General features: G+C 29.1%; 1 protein-coding gene across 3 annotated transcripts in view; it reads left to right on the top strand.

Annotated features, from left to right (window-relative positions):
* LOC132734073 (putative methyltransferase NSUN7) overlaps positions 1–15,101 on the top strand; it is a 42,515-nt gene extending 27,414 nt beyond the window's left edge. For 2 of the 3 annotated variants that reach the window (XM_060720785.1, XM_060720786.1), the window contains exons 7-12: positions 981–1,182; positions 3,732–3,875; positions 5,755–5,856; positions 6,455–6,705; positions 7,961–8,388; positions 12,574–15,101. In XM_060720785.1, coding sequence (XP_060576768.1) covers positions 981–1,182; positions 3,732–3,875; positions 5,755–5,856; positions 6,455–6,705; positions 7,961–8,388; positions 12,574–12,607 — 1,161 coding nt within the window. In that variant the 3' untranslated portion in view covers positions 12,608–15,101. Of the gene's footprint in view, positions 1–980; positions 1,183–3,731; positions 3,876–5,754; positions 5,857–6,454; positions 6,706–7,960; positions 8,389–11,034; positions 11,057–12,573 lie in introns of all 3 variants that reach the window. The other variant, XM_060720787.1, reaches the window with a different exon arrangement.
* Positions 15,102–15,354: the final 253 nt, after the last annotated feature.

Raw genomic sequence — 15,354 nt, 5'->3', positions numbered from 1 at the left:
AGAAGTTTTACTATTATTTGATTTTGGTCAGAGTAAAAAATGGTCAGGTTTTATTGATGATTTAAAATATCTCTTGTAATATGATCAAAAGACAATAGGCTAAATGAGTGGATTGCTTTGTTTGTATTGAAGTTATCAAATCATTTTGAATAATTTATTACAAGTATCTATTTTCTTGCAAATCTGCTGAGTTATTGACTTGTTGTTTTATGCTTAAAATCACCAAGAGATGAAATTATTTGTTTACTGGTATATTGAGCATTTTTCATGATTTTCTTAAAATTTTATCATACTAGCTCAGAGTATTGAAATGCTTTTTATCAAATTTGTCCAAATTGCATTAAATTCTTAATCTTTTGCATGTTTTTCAAATAGTGAAACTGACCAATAGTGAAGTACTTAAATAACCTTAAATACCAGTATCGATGACCACTTATATATATAATTCATTAGATTTAGTTTATTTTTGGTCATTTTATGCATTTTAATTTCACAAATAGTAAAATAAAACCTGCTACGTTACTAACTATCAAGTGTAATTTCGACCTGAGAGCATCTGAATTGTAATCCACTGGGGTCACTCGTGTGATCTATTGGTCTTGATGAAATTTCTCTGAGTGCCAAATGATCTCAGACATTTAGTCTAATGGTCATTTGTTTCACATCACTAATTTATAAATCATGTTGGATTACTTGTTGAGAAATTGGTAATTACTGGTTAGTTTTTCAGGAAGTCTGGTTCTTTGGACCAGAGACTGTGTGTGATACTTGACCCAAAAAATTAGTTGAATTCCGCATAAAAAAAACAAATAAAGCAAACAAATGAAGAGATATGAAAAAATCATTGTTAAATTGTTGTCTTAACTTTAGCTAATGATAAATGTTTCATCAGATATTATAAACAACACTAAAATTAAAAGGACCTATCTTTTTATATCATAATTAAAAGTTTATAACAAATCTTGTATATTTATTTTCAGGATAAATCCAGCTGTATAGCTCCACAGTCCGTAAAGTATTTAATTGGTGATGATGATGATGTCATACATGTAAATGTAGGGTCAGGGGTCACGACAGCTCATATAGCTAGTTTAATGAACAACTCGTCAGGACATATTCTGGCATTTGGTGCAATTGAGGGATCAGCAGTTCAGCATACAATGGAACGATTTGGTGCTAAAAGTATCCTTTCATTGAATTTTCATGTGGTTCAAATATTTGGTCTATATCATGGCTGTTCAATTTTACATATTTGTCTTCCATTCAACAATCAGCTAAAACTAAGACATTTACACACATTTATTGCAGAAATGATTGAAAATGTATTTTTTTTTAGATTTTGTACCTTTTCTGTATAATTTATTTTCTTTAAATAATTCAATCTGGTTGAGCTACAATAAAACACAATTGAATACACCTAAAATATTTGTTTATTAATGCAAAATGTACAAAATTGAACTGGTAACATATATTGATTTTGAAACCTGCGTTTTCCCTTATGTTAATCTTCTTAAAATATTTACTGTCATTTATTTGTATAATTTACAGCCTCAATTCAGAGCACAAAAAAGGTTGAAATTAGCCCTAAAGAAACTTATTGATCTGTTTTTATTCTGAAATTTGATAGTGTAGAAAACGTTTGATTTCATATCAACCTGTGAAATCCAGAAGTTTCAATTTGCCCCATGCAAGGAATAAAAACAATCATTTATTCTTTGAAAATCAACAAAAGCCCTTTGTGATACATCAATTAGAAAGTGATTACTGATTAGTGTATTTGATTATGTAAACCATTTTATGAATGAAACGCTGGATAAATATTTGAGGAAAACAACTTCTAGTAGCCTTGAGATAAAAGTTAAAATAGTTTGTACAATAAAGTCGGCTGTTAAACCCTTGCCATAATGAAATTGTGGAGTCTTCAAGAAGAGGACTTGCCAAAAGTATACTTTTGAATTGCCCATAACGTGTGCTTTGACACTTCAAAGAATCCAAATGAAGTTGAGATCTAAAGTTGTCTTGCCTATCAATCAAAGTTGCATTAAAGGAATACAAATCAAACTGTGACTTAATCCAAGAAACAAAAAATTTCATTTCTAGTTAAATGACATCATACAACTGCAATATGATTTTACCATTATGTTTTTCAATGCAGCCCACAATAATAAATTCTCTTTAAAAACCATTATGAAGTCATGCAAGCCTTCAAAACTATACATTCTTATCAGATATTTAACATGCACTAAAATTAGCTAAAGTAAAGCAGGACATGTTCATAATTTGCAAAAGAGATGATGCTGCAATAGCTTTTCTTTTCAATTTACACCTTCTGTTGCAAATATTTAAAACAGCATATTGCCTTGAAATTTATGCTAATTTTCATGAAAATGTTGAAAATGTAATTAAAAGTAAAAATTCTGAAGGGAACGTAGAAAATAATTTACACATTGCAAATGGCACTATGCAATCAATGTGAATTATAATTCAAAAAGATGTTAATTATGCAAAAATAGCCCTTACTGTGTTTGACACAGTCAGTATAAATATGGTTATAGATACTGTAAAATCATTAATGGCACCTAACAATTAAATCATTACTTGGATCTTGAATCTTTTTACTTTTCTTAAAATCTTATTACATATTTCTCAAGTTTGATTTTCATGAAATATTTTGGCCCTTCTTATGAGGCATGCAGCTTTAAACTTTAAAAAACTTCTGTAGTTTTTATTTGATCTGTACATCTATATTGATTTGTGGAAAGCAATAAATTGCATGTAAACTGTGCCAGCTGAAAATATTTGCGGTCTTGCTGTTCAAATACGACCTTCTGCTGTATATTTAAGATCAGCTTCTGTCCCGTCAAGATAGTGTTTCATAATGCCATTACGAAAAACATATCTTTTCTTTACCTGTCCGTCTGCTGCACCATTAAACGTTCCTCCGATCAAACCGATATTTACAGTTCGTGCTTTTAAATTGATAACGAGCGAACAAAAAGTCACTACTATCGCGATGTTATTGGAAAAAGGCTGCGGTCCGATTTCAATTTACTTTATGTTTTATTAGTTTCTGTATTTGATAAGGTGATATTTGATGATTAAACGTTGACATGGGACAAATACGGTTGCTGATTGATGGATGATGTAAGGTTAGAATCAATACAAGAGAAGCTGATTAGGTTGATCGAGGAGACAATTAAGATGTTTATTTGGTGTTTTGTAATTGAATGACCGACAAGGTGATATTAGAGAGTCTGGGAATATTCCGATGAGAATTATGTTGTAACTTTTCCCTTAGTGCTGTAAATATTTGGCCTTGGTTTTTTGTTTGTACTTGTATGATCTTACATCAGGGTATTAATCTTTGTATTGAAACAGTTGCCAAGGTAATAAAGTGACTTATGTTATCATTATTATAGGTACCGAAATATGAGAATCAAATATGAGGATCAGGGGTTCCATTCCAAGGTATACATTCTGACTTATTTTAAAGAGTACATTATTAATGGAGACGTTTTTGAAATTTTGCCTTGCTTTGACAAAAGATGTTACAAAAAAGAAGGGTTAAATGAATGTTGAATCATTGTTCTTTTTGTAATTCATTCTAGGTTGCTTTTGTACTCTGGGAGGATCAGGCGTGGTAAGAGGAGGAATTGTTAACAAAATTTGAAATTTCCATCGTCCCAATTAATTTTATAACTAACAAATATGATCCTTAACATAATGTTTAGATATAAAGATTCAGACAGAGTCGTTCCTGGATATTGATACAGACGACAACAAATATAAGAATGTTAAAGTGGTGTTGGTTACTGCAGATTGTAGTAAGTCTGGGATAGCTAATCCCATAGACTTTGTGGTCAATGAAGGAGAAGGTAAGTCTTGCCTTAATGTTTCATTGTGAATTTGCCCATTCAATTTCATTAATATGAGTTGATGAAATATAAATATTAGGAGCATTCAGTAACTTCATGGTCATTTTTCTATGACCTTTTCTTGTTTGCCTGCTTTAGCTCAATAGGGAGATGCAATTTGTAAACAAGGGATCGCTCCGGTTCGATCCTGGGGGTGGGGCGAAAAATTTGATTATATTTGATCTTGTACATTGATTCTTATGGTTGGTAGATTCAGAAATCATGGGGGAGTTGGTAATGAAAATTGTAAATTAGTAATTACTGGTTAGTTATCCAGCACAGTCTGTTAGGTCAGGACCGACAGTGGTAATATTGTTAAAATTTTAATCAGTGAAAAAATTGCAACAAACAAGCAAACTATTACTGTTAATTTCACAGCTGGTATAAAAGTATTGCTTTATTATAAAAATAATGAAATGTAGTAAAGATTTATGTACTGAGTACTCTTTTGAGTGTTAAAAAAATAATGTAAAAAGAGATTAGCTGTGCACATTTAATAAGCATTTTATAATATTGGTTATTATATTATTTTCTTCTAATATAATTATTTTGAATAAGTTGTTGTCAAACATATTTGAACGACTTATTAAAAGACCTTGTACCAAATCCTACATGATCTACCATGACACTTTAATGAATACCTGGCTTTCAGTTACTGTAGAGAGTTTTATGACAGTTTTAACAGCCCGTGATTAGACCCTATTGAGTTGTCAAGGATTTCTTTCACGTAGAAGATCAAAAGTGTATCTTCGAGGCTTTGAAAGGATTTTTTTTATATATATGTTTTATGTAAATGGTATTGCGTTAGGTGTACATTAAATTAACATAATGAAATTGGGCTTAAAATAGATTCTGATTATGTTATTAAATGAATATTTTATGAGAAAATATTACGTGTGAACTTTTGAGCCTGGTTTTAGTCCATAGTCTTTTTGGCTTTTCACAGTTTATGTAAATATAAGGAAACATTTTTTATTTACTTTAATTCAGGCTAGCTGCACTTTAAAAATGCTTAGAAATTTTTATAATGTTTATGTTTGTTTGTTTAAACTTGTTTTAGTATTATTTACTGAGCAACATAAATAACTTTTAATTAAAATGCTATGACATCATCACATTTTGGAAGCTGCCAACAAATTTAGAAAAGTTAATTTTGACTATTTGTGAAAGTAATTAACATGTAAATGAAGAAATTAATATTATTTGACAATATTTACAAGAGCCATTTAAAAAGTGACCTTTTGTCTGCAATTTTATATTTGAGAAACGGAATGTTACATTGTATATTTAATATACATGTATTTGAAACAAGATTATAATTATGTATCACTTAAAGGAACTCCACTGAGGTCCACAAGCCTAAAAACTAAAATTTGAATTTCTTACATAGATCAGCTGGGGCACTTAAAACACTGACATCTAATACAAAAGATTATTAAAAAATATATATTTTCAAAATCATATTTTTGTGCTATTTTTTGCCCATTTGAATGAAAAGTGTTGCAATGCTTTTTAATTTTTTTTGTCATTTTTCACAATAAGAATAATTATTCTAGAACATGTAGAAAAACAGAATAAGCAAATGATCTGAAATTTTGCACACAATTAAGTGGTCAAGATCTACATTAAATGGAACAATTATTTAATCTTGAAAAACTATTCCCCGTCCTGCCATGTCAAAACCCTCAGTGGAGTCCCTTTAAAGCATATACCTATCATGCACCATGCACCTTGCTAGCCACAAAGCTGAAGGTCTAGCTTTTCATGTTTTCTAGTATTTGGATGGAGGGGAGGGTATTCTTTCCTTTAATCTATTATTGAAAACTGTATATAATTTCAGATATGAAGATATTAAAGTACCTGTCACTAGGGGAGACAGACGATACCAAACTTGGAGAAATGATTGCTAACCATGGAAAAGTTCTACGGCAGGCCATGAAATGTGGGTTTGACTATCATAAAAAGTTTTACATATATTTTTTGGTGAATTTTTCACGTTTTGATTGTAAATACAATTGAAAAAGTTGGACTTTTAATAAAGACCCAAAAGAGAACGTATGGTTTGACTGTACTTGAATAATTCTAACATAAACACCCGTGATTATAAATTATTTTGATAAATTTAGCATAATTGAAGTGTAAATTTTATTTTAAAAACCACAATAAAATCATTCAAAATAATTCTTTAAGGTCAAGTATTATAGAAATACATGCAAAAGTTTATAAAATGAGATAAGAATTCCATTTAAACTGCCTTCAATTTTTGTTATATATTTTTCAATGCTTTTATTTATCTTAGGGTTTATTATAATATTTCATAGTGCTATTTTAACCTTGAAAAATTGTAGAAGTGCAAATAACAGAACTTTTATTACACAAATTTGATTTGAAAATACCGATATGCAAGTTAGTTTGATGAATTTAAAGATTTTAGATTTACTCCAAGTAACTGCTTATCTCAAAAGTAGTCATTTTATTTCAGTTGTTTAATAATTCTGAAATATCTTTAATTTATTATCATCTTTTCTTTTCATTTCCAGTAAGCAAAGTACAGGCTGTTGTTTATATGACCAGATCTGTGAACGAGTCAGAGAATGAAAATGTTGTCACTAAAGCTGTAGAGCAGACAAATATGATACAGCAACGCAAGTTCCCTTACAGAGTTGTTCCCCCTGTTTTACCATTCACAGGAAGTGATATTGAGAAAGGCATTGGTATTTGTGGGAAGTTCATAAAGTTTCAACCATCAGAGAAAAACAGTGGATGCTTTGTTGCTGTCATTACAAGAGAGGTATACATATATATATGTATTATAATTATAATTTTTTTGACAAATTCTGCATATTTTGTCAATTTTAAGCCATTTTGTTTACTGATGTATTTTACTTAAACTTCTTGGCCCGAGTTGACAATTCTTTCTTTTCTTTCTTTCTTTCTTTCATTCTTTCTTTCATTCTTTCTTTCTTTCTTTCTTTCTTATTTTACCAGAAGTAAGTTAAGATCTTAAGTTACACTTAAACTTACACTTATATTTTCCTTTTGTTAGTTTTTCAAGAATGCTATTAACTTGTGGAAGAAATTTCAGTTCATAAACATATGGGAATTTAAATGCAATTCATATTTCATTATGTATAAAATTTCAAACTTATCTCTTTTCAAGGCCTAAAAGTATAATTTTATCTTTTTTCATATAACAATTTAATTGTGATGATTAACTTGTAGTACGTAAGTATATATTATACCTAGGTCACTGTTAATTTGCAATTTTCTCTTAACATATAGATCTATTTTTCTCAATTTTTTTTTTTAAATTCCATGCGAAGTTAATTGAGACGTAAAGCCATAAGGTTACTGGAGATTGTATATATAAGATACTGTCTATTTATTGTATTATTGTCATATTTGTCATTGATTATATGACCCTGTGCCATAAATTTGAATTTATTATATTCATTATGTTTATTTTGTAACAAGGAATAGTGTGACATTTTTTTAAACTTTAATTTTTTCATAATTTTTGAGATGAGCTTAACAATTTTGAAAGTAAAAAAAATAATCCTTAAAAGAATCTGCCTATTAGTTTCATTATATAACCATTTAGCCTGCTAAAGAGAAGTGATTCTAGCCATGCAAACAGGGCAGGTTAATATTAAGCTGGAACTTCTGTGCCATCTAATGGTCTACACTGTTTACTAATCAGTCAGTACTAATATGAAAATTTTCCTATGGTTTTGTCCATGAAAGCTAGATAAGACATTTACAGTATTAAGGTGTGGTGATGGTTAAAAGAATGACAAGCAATTTTCATAGAAAAGCTAAAATACTCATTTTTTTGCTTAGTATGTAAGTGTGCCAAATATTTTCAAACAAATTTTCTGTGGACAGTATGGACTTCTAACAGAAAATTCTGATCCTCAAATTTTAGAATGACACTCATTCATGTATTTGATGTAGCAATGTTAAACTTTGAAATTTGTACTTTGAACAGATAGGAAAATTAAAGGTGAATATAAAATGAACTGGGTTTTTTTTTTTTCATTTTTTAGCCTGAAGATATCAAAGAGGCAAATAAAGATATCTTAGAACGAGCACGTGCCAAAGGTCTGTTAGGTGGCAAGAAGAAACAGAAGAAAGCTGTTGAACCAGAGGTTATCGCCAACGGTGATGCTGAGGAAGGTGACGATGAGAAGCTTTTAGAAAGACGTGTTAAACGTTCACCTAGGAAGTTGCGCCCCACGCAGTCTTACCCAGCAGATTTCAATTATTCCAAACCATCAGCAGTGAGCATCGTTAAAGCTCAGATCAACAGTGCTAATCCTATACAAGGCCACAGAGCAACCAAGTCTTCAGCTGCAATTGGGGCACGGCCAAGAGTGCCTCGTCTTAGACCTCTTGCGGAACCAATTGAAAAGAAAGATAAACCACTGAAAGTTTCTGAGCATGTTAAAGTTGTGAAACATCCCGCTCCGTTCAGGTGAATATTGAATGATGCGAAACAGTGTAACCACGAAATCCCAGATGCAATAATTACATCTTTACTCTTTTCATTACGCAGCTGTACTCTCATTTCACTCCTGATATCAGCAAAAATTACTTTCATCTATTTATTTAAAAAAATATTTTGTTAAGCATGTAAAAAAGTACAGATAAAAAAACAACAGAAAACTCTTTTTTTTTCAAACTCAGTATGTTTCAAGATATGATCAATCTAGTTTTAAAGTAGAGTAAGTCTTTCTTGAACTCCTAAATGTCATTGGGAAAACCCCCCAAAAAATGTGATCTTACAAAATTAATGTATTATGTTCCAGATAAATTCAATATGTAAATGTAGAGAGATTATTTTCATCCAGGGTTATTTGTTCAAAGCTTTTTTAGTATTACAGTACTGGGATAAATGTTACCAGTATTAACCAGTCTTGTATTTAAGACCGACATGTAGCAATCTAGTCATTTTAATGTTTTTCAATTAGTTCTCATTAGGTGCTAAAATCTACACTCCACCCACAGTCCATCCATTTATCAACATTCAGTCGTACCCGCAATTTAACCCCTCCCACATTCCGCCCATTGATGTAAATACTCATTTTATTCACCTTGACATTAAGAAAACTTCTATTATAATGATGTACCTTGTGATAATATATTTCAGTTTTAAACTATAAAGCAGTGTCAAAGACATTTTCATAGGTATATTTTTATTTCAGTTATAATATATATTTATTTATTTTCTAAATTTCCAAAGTTTTATCCATTTTTTTAACCTATAAGAAACATATATATAACAGTTATATGACATTTTTTACCCCATATATAAACCATACCATTTCTACCATTTTTGAACTGATAAATTTCCTTTTACACTCATTTTTATCATTCAAAAGTTATTATTTAACATTAATGTATTCACATTATTTAAAGCATTAATATATATAGGAAAGCAACCGTTTTATATAATATTTTGGTAAACTAAAAGAGAGTACAGGCTGTCTTATATAATGCATTCTTGAACTCACTTGTGCATGATACATTATTTGTATATACATCAGATGCTTGACTGATACAAAAAGACAAAGAGTGCATACTTCCAATTATATTGAATTCACGTAAAGGGACTCCACTGAGTATTTTTTATTTTTTTTTAATTGACTTGACAGGAATTTTTTTTTCCGGATTTATATACCATTTGATTAGGTTTATATCTAACTGCTAACTCCAATTTTTCCAAAATTATCTTTTTTATTGTGCAAATTGACCAAAGAAAATGAAAAGCGTTTAAATACTTTGAACTCAAATACGGCTAAGAATGGCACATGATATTAAATTTCAAGTACATTTGTATTAAGTTTGAGTAAGTGACTACTTCTTTAACAACGTTTTTATATTTTCCTGTTTTAATTGCCCTAGTTGATCTATGTAAGGTCTATTTTGGACCTCAGTGGAGCTCCTTAAAGCATGGAAAGTGAATTTGACAAATGCTTTTTTCTTTTCTTTGAATGCTGTTGTCTTAAGGTTAGATAAGCTGGATATCACATGCATTGTGTGGACCATTATTTTTACAATCAAAGAAATCAATGGGTCTCTGTACTTGATTTATTGATAACATTAAAAATAAGAAGAAACTGGAGATCAGTGTTAAATTCAAGTCACTGATTGGTTGATTTCATATACGTTTTGTACTTTATTTGAAATTGACCAATAAAATTCAAGACTCAAAGGTCTCAACTTCTTAATATTTTTAGATGTAGATTTTGTAGAAAATTACATGAAAACATTGCCTTTTCAATGAAAATTACATTGCTTTTCCAATGAAAATTACATGAAAATATTGCTTTTGCAATAGAAATTAATGTAAACATTGCTTTCTCAATGAAAATTACATGAAAACTTTGCTTTTTCAATGAAAATTACATAAAAACTTTGCCTTTTCAATGAAAATTACATGAAAACTTTGCCTTTTCAATGAAAATAACATGAAAACTTTGCCTTTTCAATGAAAATTACATGAAAAATTTGCCTTTTCATTGCCTCTTGATGTGATTACAAGGACAACTGCAGTATATTTCAAAGCTATTTTCTCTCAAGACAGAAATGCTTTTGTTTACCCCATTCCTGCATGGCCTCTTTAAAGAACAGTTACTGTACTACTGTATGACTGCATTTAACTGCCAGTATTTTGTTACAATGATAATTATTACTGATATTATGTTTTTTTTAACCCAAACTTTGTCTTTGCTTGTTGCAGTTTTTCTGCACTTTCAGGTTTACCATTTCAGTGAAAGTACATTGGAATGCCAAAATTGCTAAAATTCTTTTCATTTTAGGACTTAGAATTTTTTATTGACACACTTGTCATAAGAATGATAAGATAGCCAGATTTTGATTGAATATGTCACCTCATCACAAAAGTGTTTTGTTTTTTATGAGTTATTAATATTCTCACACTAGGTTGGTGATTTGTCCACATTTTACACAGTAAGGGTATATAAATGTGCCTTTTTTAAGGAACCAAAGATATGAATAGGTTTGTTACAGTTTACATAAATATATGTGCCTTTTACCCTGCATACACCAGTTAGCATTATCACATTCATGTATTTATATATTTTACTTGCATGTTCAGTATTTCAGTGAAGGAAGCCTAGGTAATTTTTATTTCTTCACATTTTCTGATTTCATTATTAAGCTGCCATATTCTTGGAGGAATTTTTCTCATCCAGTGCTGAACAAATGCATGACAAATGCACAGTTGATTTGTTTATATGTATTTATGTGTTTTGGCATAGAAATTTTATGTAAAAGCCATGTTAAATTGCAAGAAAAATAAACCATGGACGTTTCATGCCAAGACAATGCCTTTATAGTGCTTTTATGTGTAGATTTGATATTGAAATTTTCTAGATGTCTGAATGATAGGATGAATGAATGGATGAATGATTGATTGATTGAATGGTTGTTTTTTTTGGTTGGTTGATTGGTTTTTTGGTTGATTGATTGATTGATTTTGTTGCCATGATCGTATTGTAAACGTTAAGGTTAACAACAATGTAAAAAAGAGGGGCTCGCTCTTAAATGATAGAAAGCCGTCCTAGTAATTGTGCCAGCAGGTCACAAAAAAATTAAACTACAACCAGATGTATCAAGTCGATTAATTAAATGTTTTCATCAAGTTTAAGTCAAGGTATTTTTTATGTATAAAAGCTATATTTTATTCATGTTTCTATTGAAATTTATGTATCATGACTGAAATGTAATGACTTCATTTTGCATTGTGTAATGTATTTGTATCTATGCATGCATGTTTTACAAATGCTTTTGTTCCCAGTGCATTTTTTCCTTATATGTACATGCTGTGCTTAAATTTCCCTGAATGTACCGTTTCTTATTTATATTATTATTGTTGATTGAATTTATATGTTTATATTTTTGGTTTTATTACACAGATGTATTAAACTGGTAGTAATTTTAAAGAAGTCAAAATGTGCCCGAAAATATAATTTAAAAACAAAACGTATAAAAAATATTAAAATGATTTACATCGATAAAGAAAGAGAAGAAAATATTGTGTAAATTTTGATTTGAAATTAGCAAAGCATATTGTTTTATTTAGATTATATACCTTCCATTATTAGGTAACTGCATTTCAAAATCTTTTAAATATCTAAATCAGGGGCTGTTGTAGCCATTTCAACTGTATAAAATTTGTGATTAGTCAAAATGCCTGATAACTAGAAATATATGTTATATTATACACCTGCTTAATACATTTTAACTGTGTAAAAAATCCATTTTTTGTTAAAAAAATTTTTCATGATAAAGCATGCACTTTAATTTTCATTTTCATTTATTAGAATTTATCATTCATTTAGTTTCATTCATAAATTTTAAATGAATTGGAATAAAATATGTTAAGATTAAATGGTGCTTTTATATTTAATTATGTCAGATTAGTAAAGAAACTTGATAAGGGTAAATGAATTTTGTTGTTTTAACCATTTACCTGCAGAAGCTGAAAGTTTAAGCTTTGAGATATACAGACTATTTTAAAGCTGGAATATTTTAATTTTGTCCATTCATGTCTTATAAGTTTCAGACTATACAATATGTTCTAAATATGACTTATAATAAAAATGTTATGTGAACTTTTTTGTCCTGTTTCAAGCTTCAAGAATTCCCGTTCAAAGCCTTACAAATAAAATCTACTAGAAGGGGCCACAACTGCGATTATCCTGTTATGTACAGAAACCAAACTGTGCCTTATTGCCTCCCTTGTGATATATAAACAAATACGATCTCTTATTTGTAGAAAAAGGAAAAAGAAAAAACCAAAGACACTTGTGGGATAGGTAAAACTGGTATTGTTTTCACCTATGAATTGAAATACATAAAAGTCACTTTTATAGTATCTGTTCACAAAATGGCTACCTGCTAAAAAAACAAAAAAGCTCAAAATATGCCTACCTGGCAATTCAATGAACATGCACTGAAATTAATGGCATAAACAAGCATCAATGATGTGTACAATTACTCTATGTATCTGTAACATTTTGTTCTACAAGCTACAAAACAATTTTTGCATTAACATTGTTTTCTGTTACAGCTATGATTTTGTACTGGAGACATGAAAATAAAAACTTTTGCCAATCAAAATATGTACTTGAAAATCCATCTGTTTTAGCAAGAGCCTATTAAGCATGAATTGTCAATTTTACACACACACAAATAATTTTCATTTTTTATATTTTCAATGAAGGAAGCATGATAATTACATAAGAATGGCAAAAAAAAATCACTAGATTAATTTCTATTTTTTTTATATACGAGTATCAGTGTGTGACTTCTGTATTTCAAAATTGCGTGTTAGCTTAAAATATTTAGTCTAACTTACATCCAGTCTGTCAAAATTTGTATGAAGACCAAATTTGTAATGGTTACTTCTTTCAGAAATATAATTTATGTGGCCTAAGGGAAAAAAATCAATACTTTTACATAAATAAATGACATATTAGAACGCAATCAGTAAATATGTAATATAAGCTATACATTATAGCGAATAGGAAGAAAGAAAGCATTGTTAGTTTGTTACCTTAATTGTTAATAATATATTGACTTCACTTCTATTGCTTTTTAAGAATAATCACAACTTTGGCATGTATGGAATGAATACATAAACAAGGCATGAAAATATATGATTGCAGTTATATTGTTGTTGTTGTTTTTGTTTTTTCAAACGTGTATGCATGCATATTTGATTATTATTATCAATGTTTTATGTAAGAATGGGTATGCCATATAAAAATGTATATCAAATATTGAACTAACATGAACTGTAAGACTGAAATACTGGTGTAATAATGGTGCGACATGTTTTTCCTTCGTTGTGAAGAATTTTCAGACATACTGTTTTCATGTTAAACAATTGCTATAAAACTTAAATTTTATTGTGAATAACTCGATCTGTTTCAGTTCTTATTTGCATTTGCAAGGTCTCAAAAAATAATATTCTGAAGTCAAATTCAGTTGTACATGTAATTTTTTTGTAATATAACAATACATGAATATGTTTGCAGTTAATCTGCTATAAAAGTTCGCAGTTTATCTGCCCTCAAAATTATTTTTTATATTTTTTTTCTCTTGACTTTTGATTAGGAATTTCACAGGTGGATTGTTTAGATGTTTAGACAAAACTTAAATTAAAAAGTATGTGGAATAAGTAAAAAATATTTGGAAATTAAGTATATTTTGCCACTTTCAGAGATATTTTCGCAGATGAAATAAAATAATATGATATTAATTGTAATTTTCTTCATTATTTCAATGACCATGTATATTTGTAGAAGTCAAAAATAGATTTTATCTGTTCTGTTTAGATAATAACAGTATTTCTTTTTGTCAATGCACCACTTACATAGAGAATGTTGACAAATTAATGAAATGTATATAATGGTATGTGGTTAACATACATTGTAGATCAATTTAAGCAAATGCCTCTAGATTAATGCTTATTTTCTTGAACATTTTGAAAATATATCTAAAAATGAACTATTTTGAAGTGAACAAAGAAAGAAATTTAAAAAAATTGAAAACAGCATTTACAATCCATGAAAATTGCCAAAAAGAGGTCAAAATATACAAAAATAGTTCTTACTACGTAATGCATGTAATAGAAATGTGGTGATAAATACTGCAAAGTCGGTCATTAATGGCACATAGCATGTAAATTATTTCTTGAATTCTTAATCTTTTATTCTTTTCTTAAAATCTTAGAACATTTTTAGTTTGATTTTCTTCAAATATAGTGGCTTATCTGGAGGCATACAGCTTTAAGACTATTTGTCAAGGGATATCATTTTTAGGAAAGATTGTAATACTATTTTAAAATGCGAGATATGTATACATATATTATTATTTTTCACATGTTAAGTTACACTACATACACATAGACTTGTTTTTGTTTCTATTGTATAAAAAATGTTTTTTTATTATATGGTAGGAGACATTTTATTGACGATGTATATTCAGTGTATGTTCCTAGTTGTTTGTTTTGTTGTTTTTGAAATGTTCTAGAACCCTGTGATGTCACTACTGTTGAAAATATAAGTATAAATATATATTTCTTCGTATATTTATTCATATTAATTTATTTAAAAAAAAATTGAACAGTTATTCAATAAAAATTGAAAATTTGAAGACTTTTTCATTTCTTTGAGGTACCCATGGTGTTGTTTTTACTGGTAGTTTTCTTTATGATTTCAAACTCTGACATGCATACTAGTATAATGTAAATAATAAATTGATCTCTAAATTTCTACGGCTTATTTCCCTTGTTTCAAGTCCTATGAACCTCTCAGTCCTGTGATATGCAATGTTAGAAGTCTTGATAAAAGGAGCTCCACTGATGTCTAAAAGCCTATGAACATAGAATTTGATATTATAACATAGA

This window comes from Ruditapes philippinarum, unplaced genomic scaffold (genome assembly GCF_026571515.1).
Source record: "Ruditapes philippinarum isolate M1 unplaced genomic scaffold, ASM2657151v2 ctg593_1_1_1_1, whole genome shotgun sequence".
NCBI classification, from domain to species: Eukaryota; Metazoa; Mollusca; class Bivalvia; order Venerida; family Veneridae; genus Ruditapes; species Ruditapes philippinarum.
The sequence above is the reverse complement of the archived record's forward strand: the minus strand, read 5'-3'. Positions and strand labels throughout refer to the sequence as shown.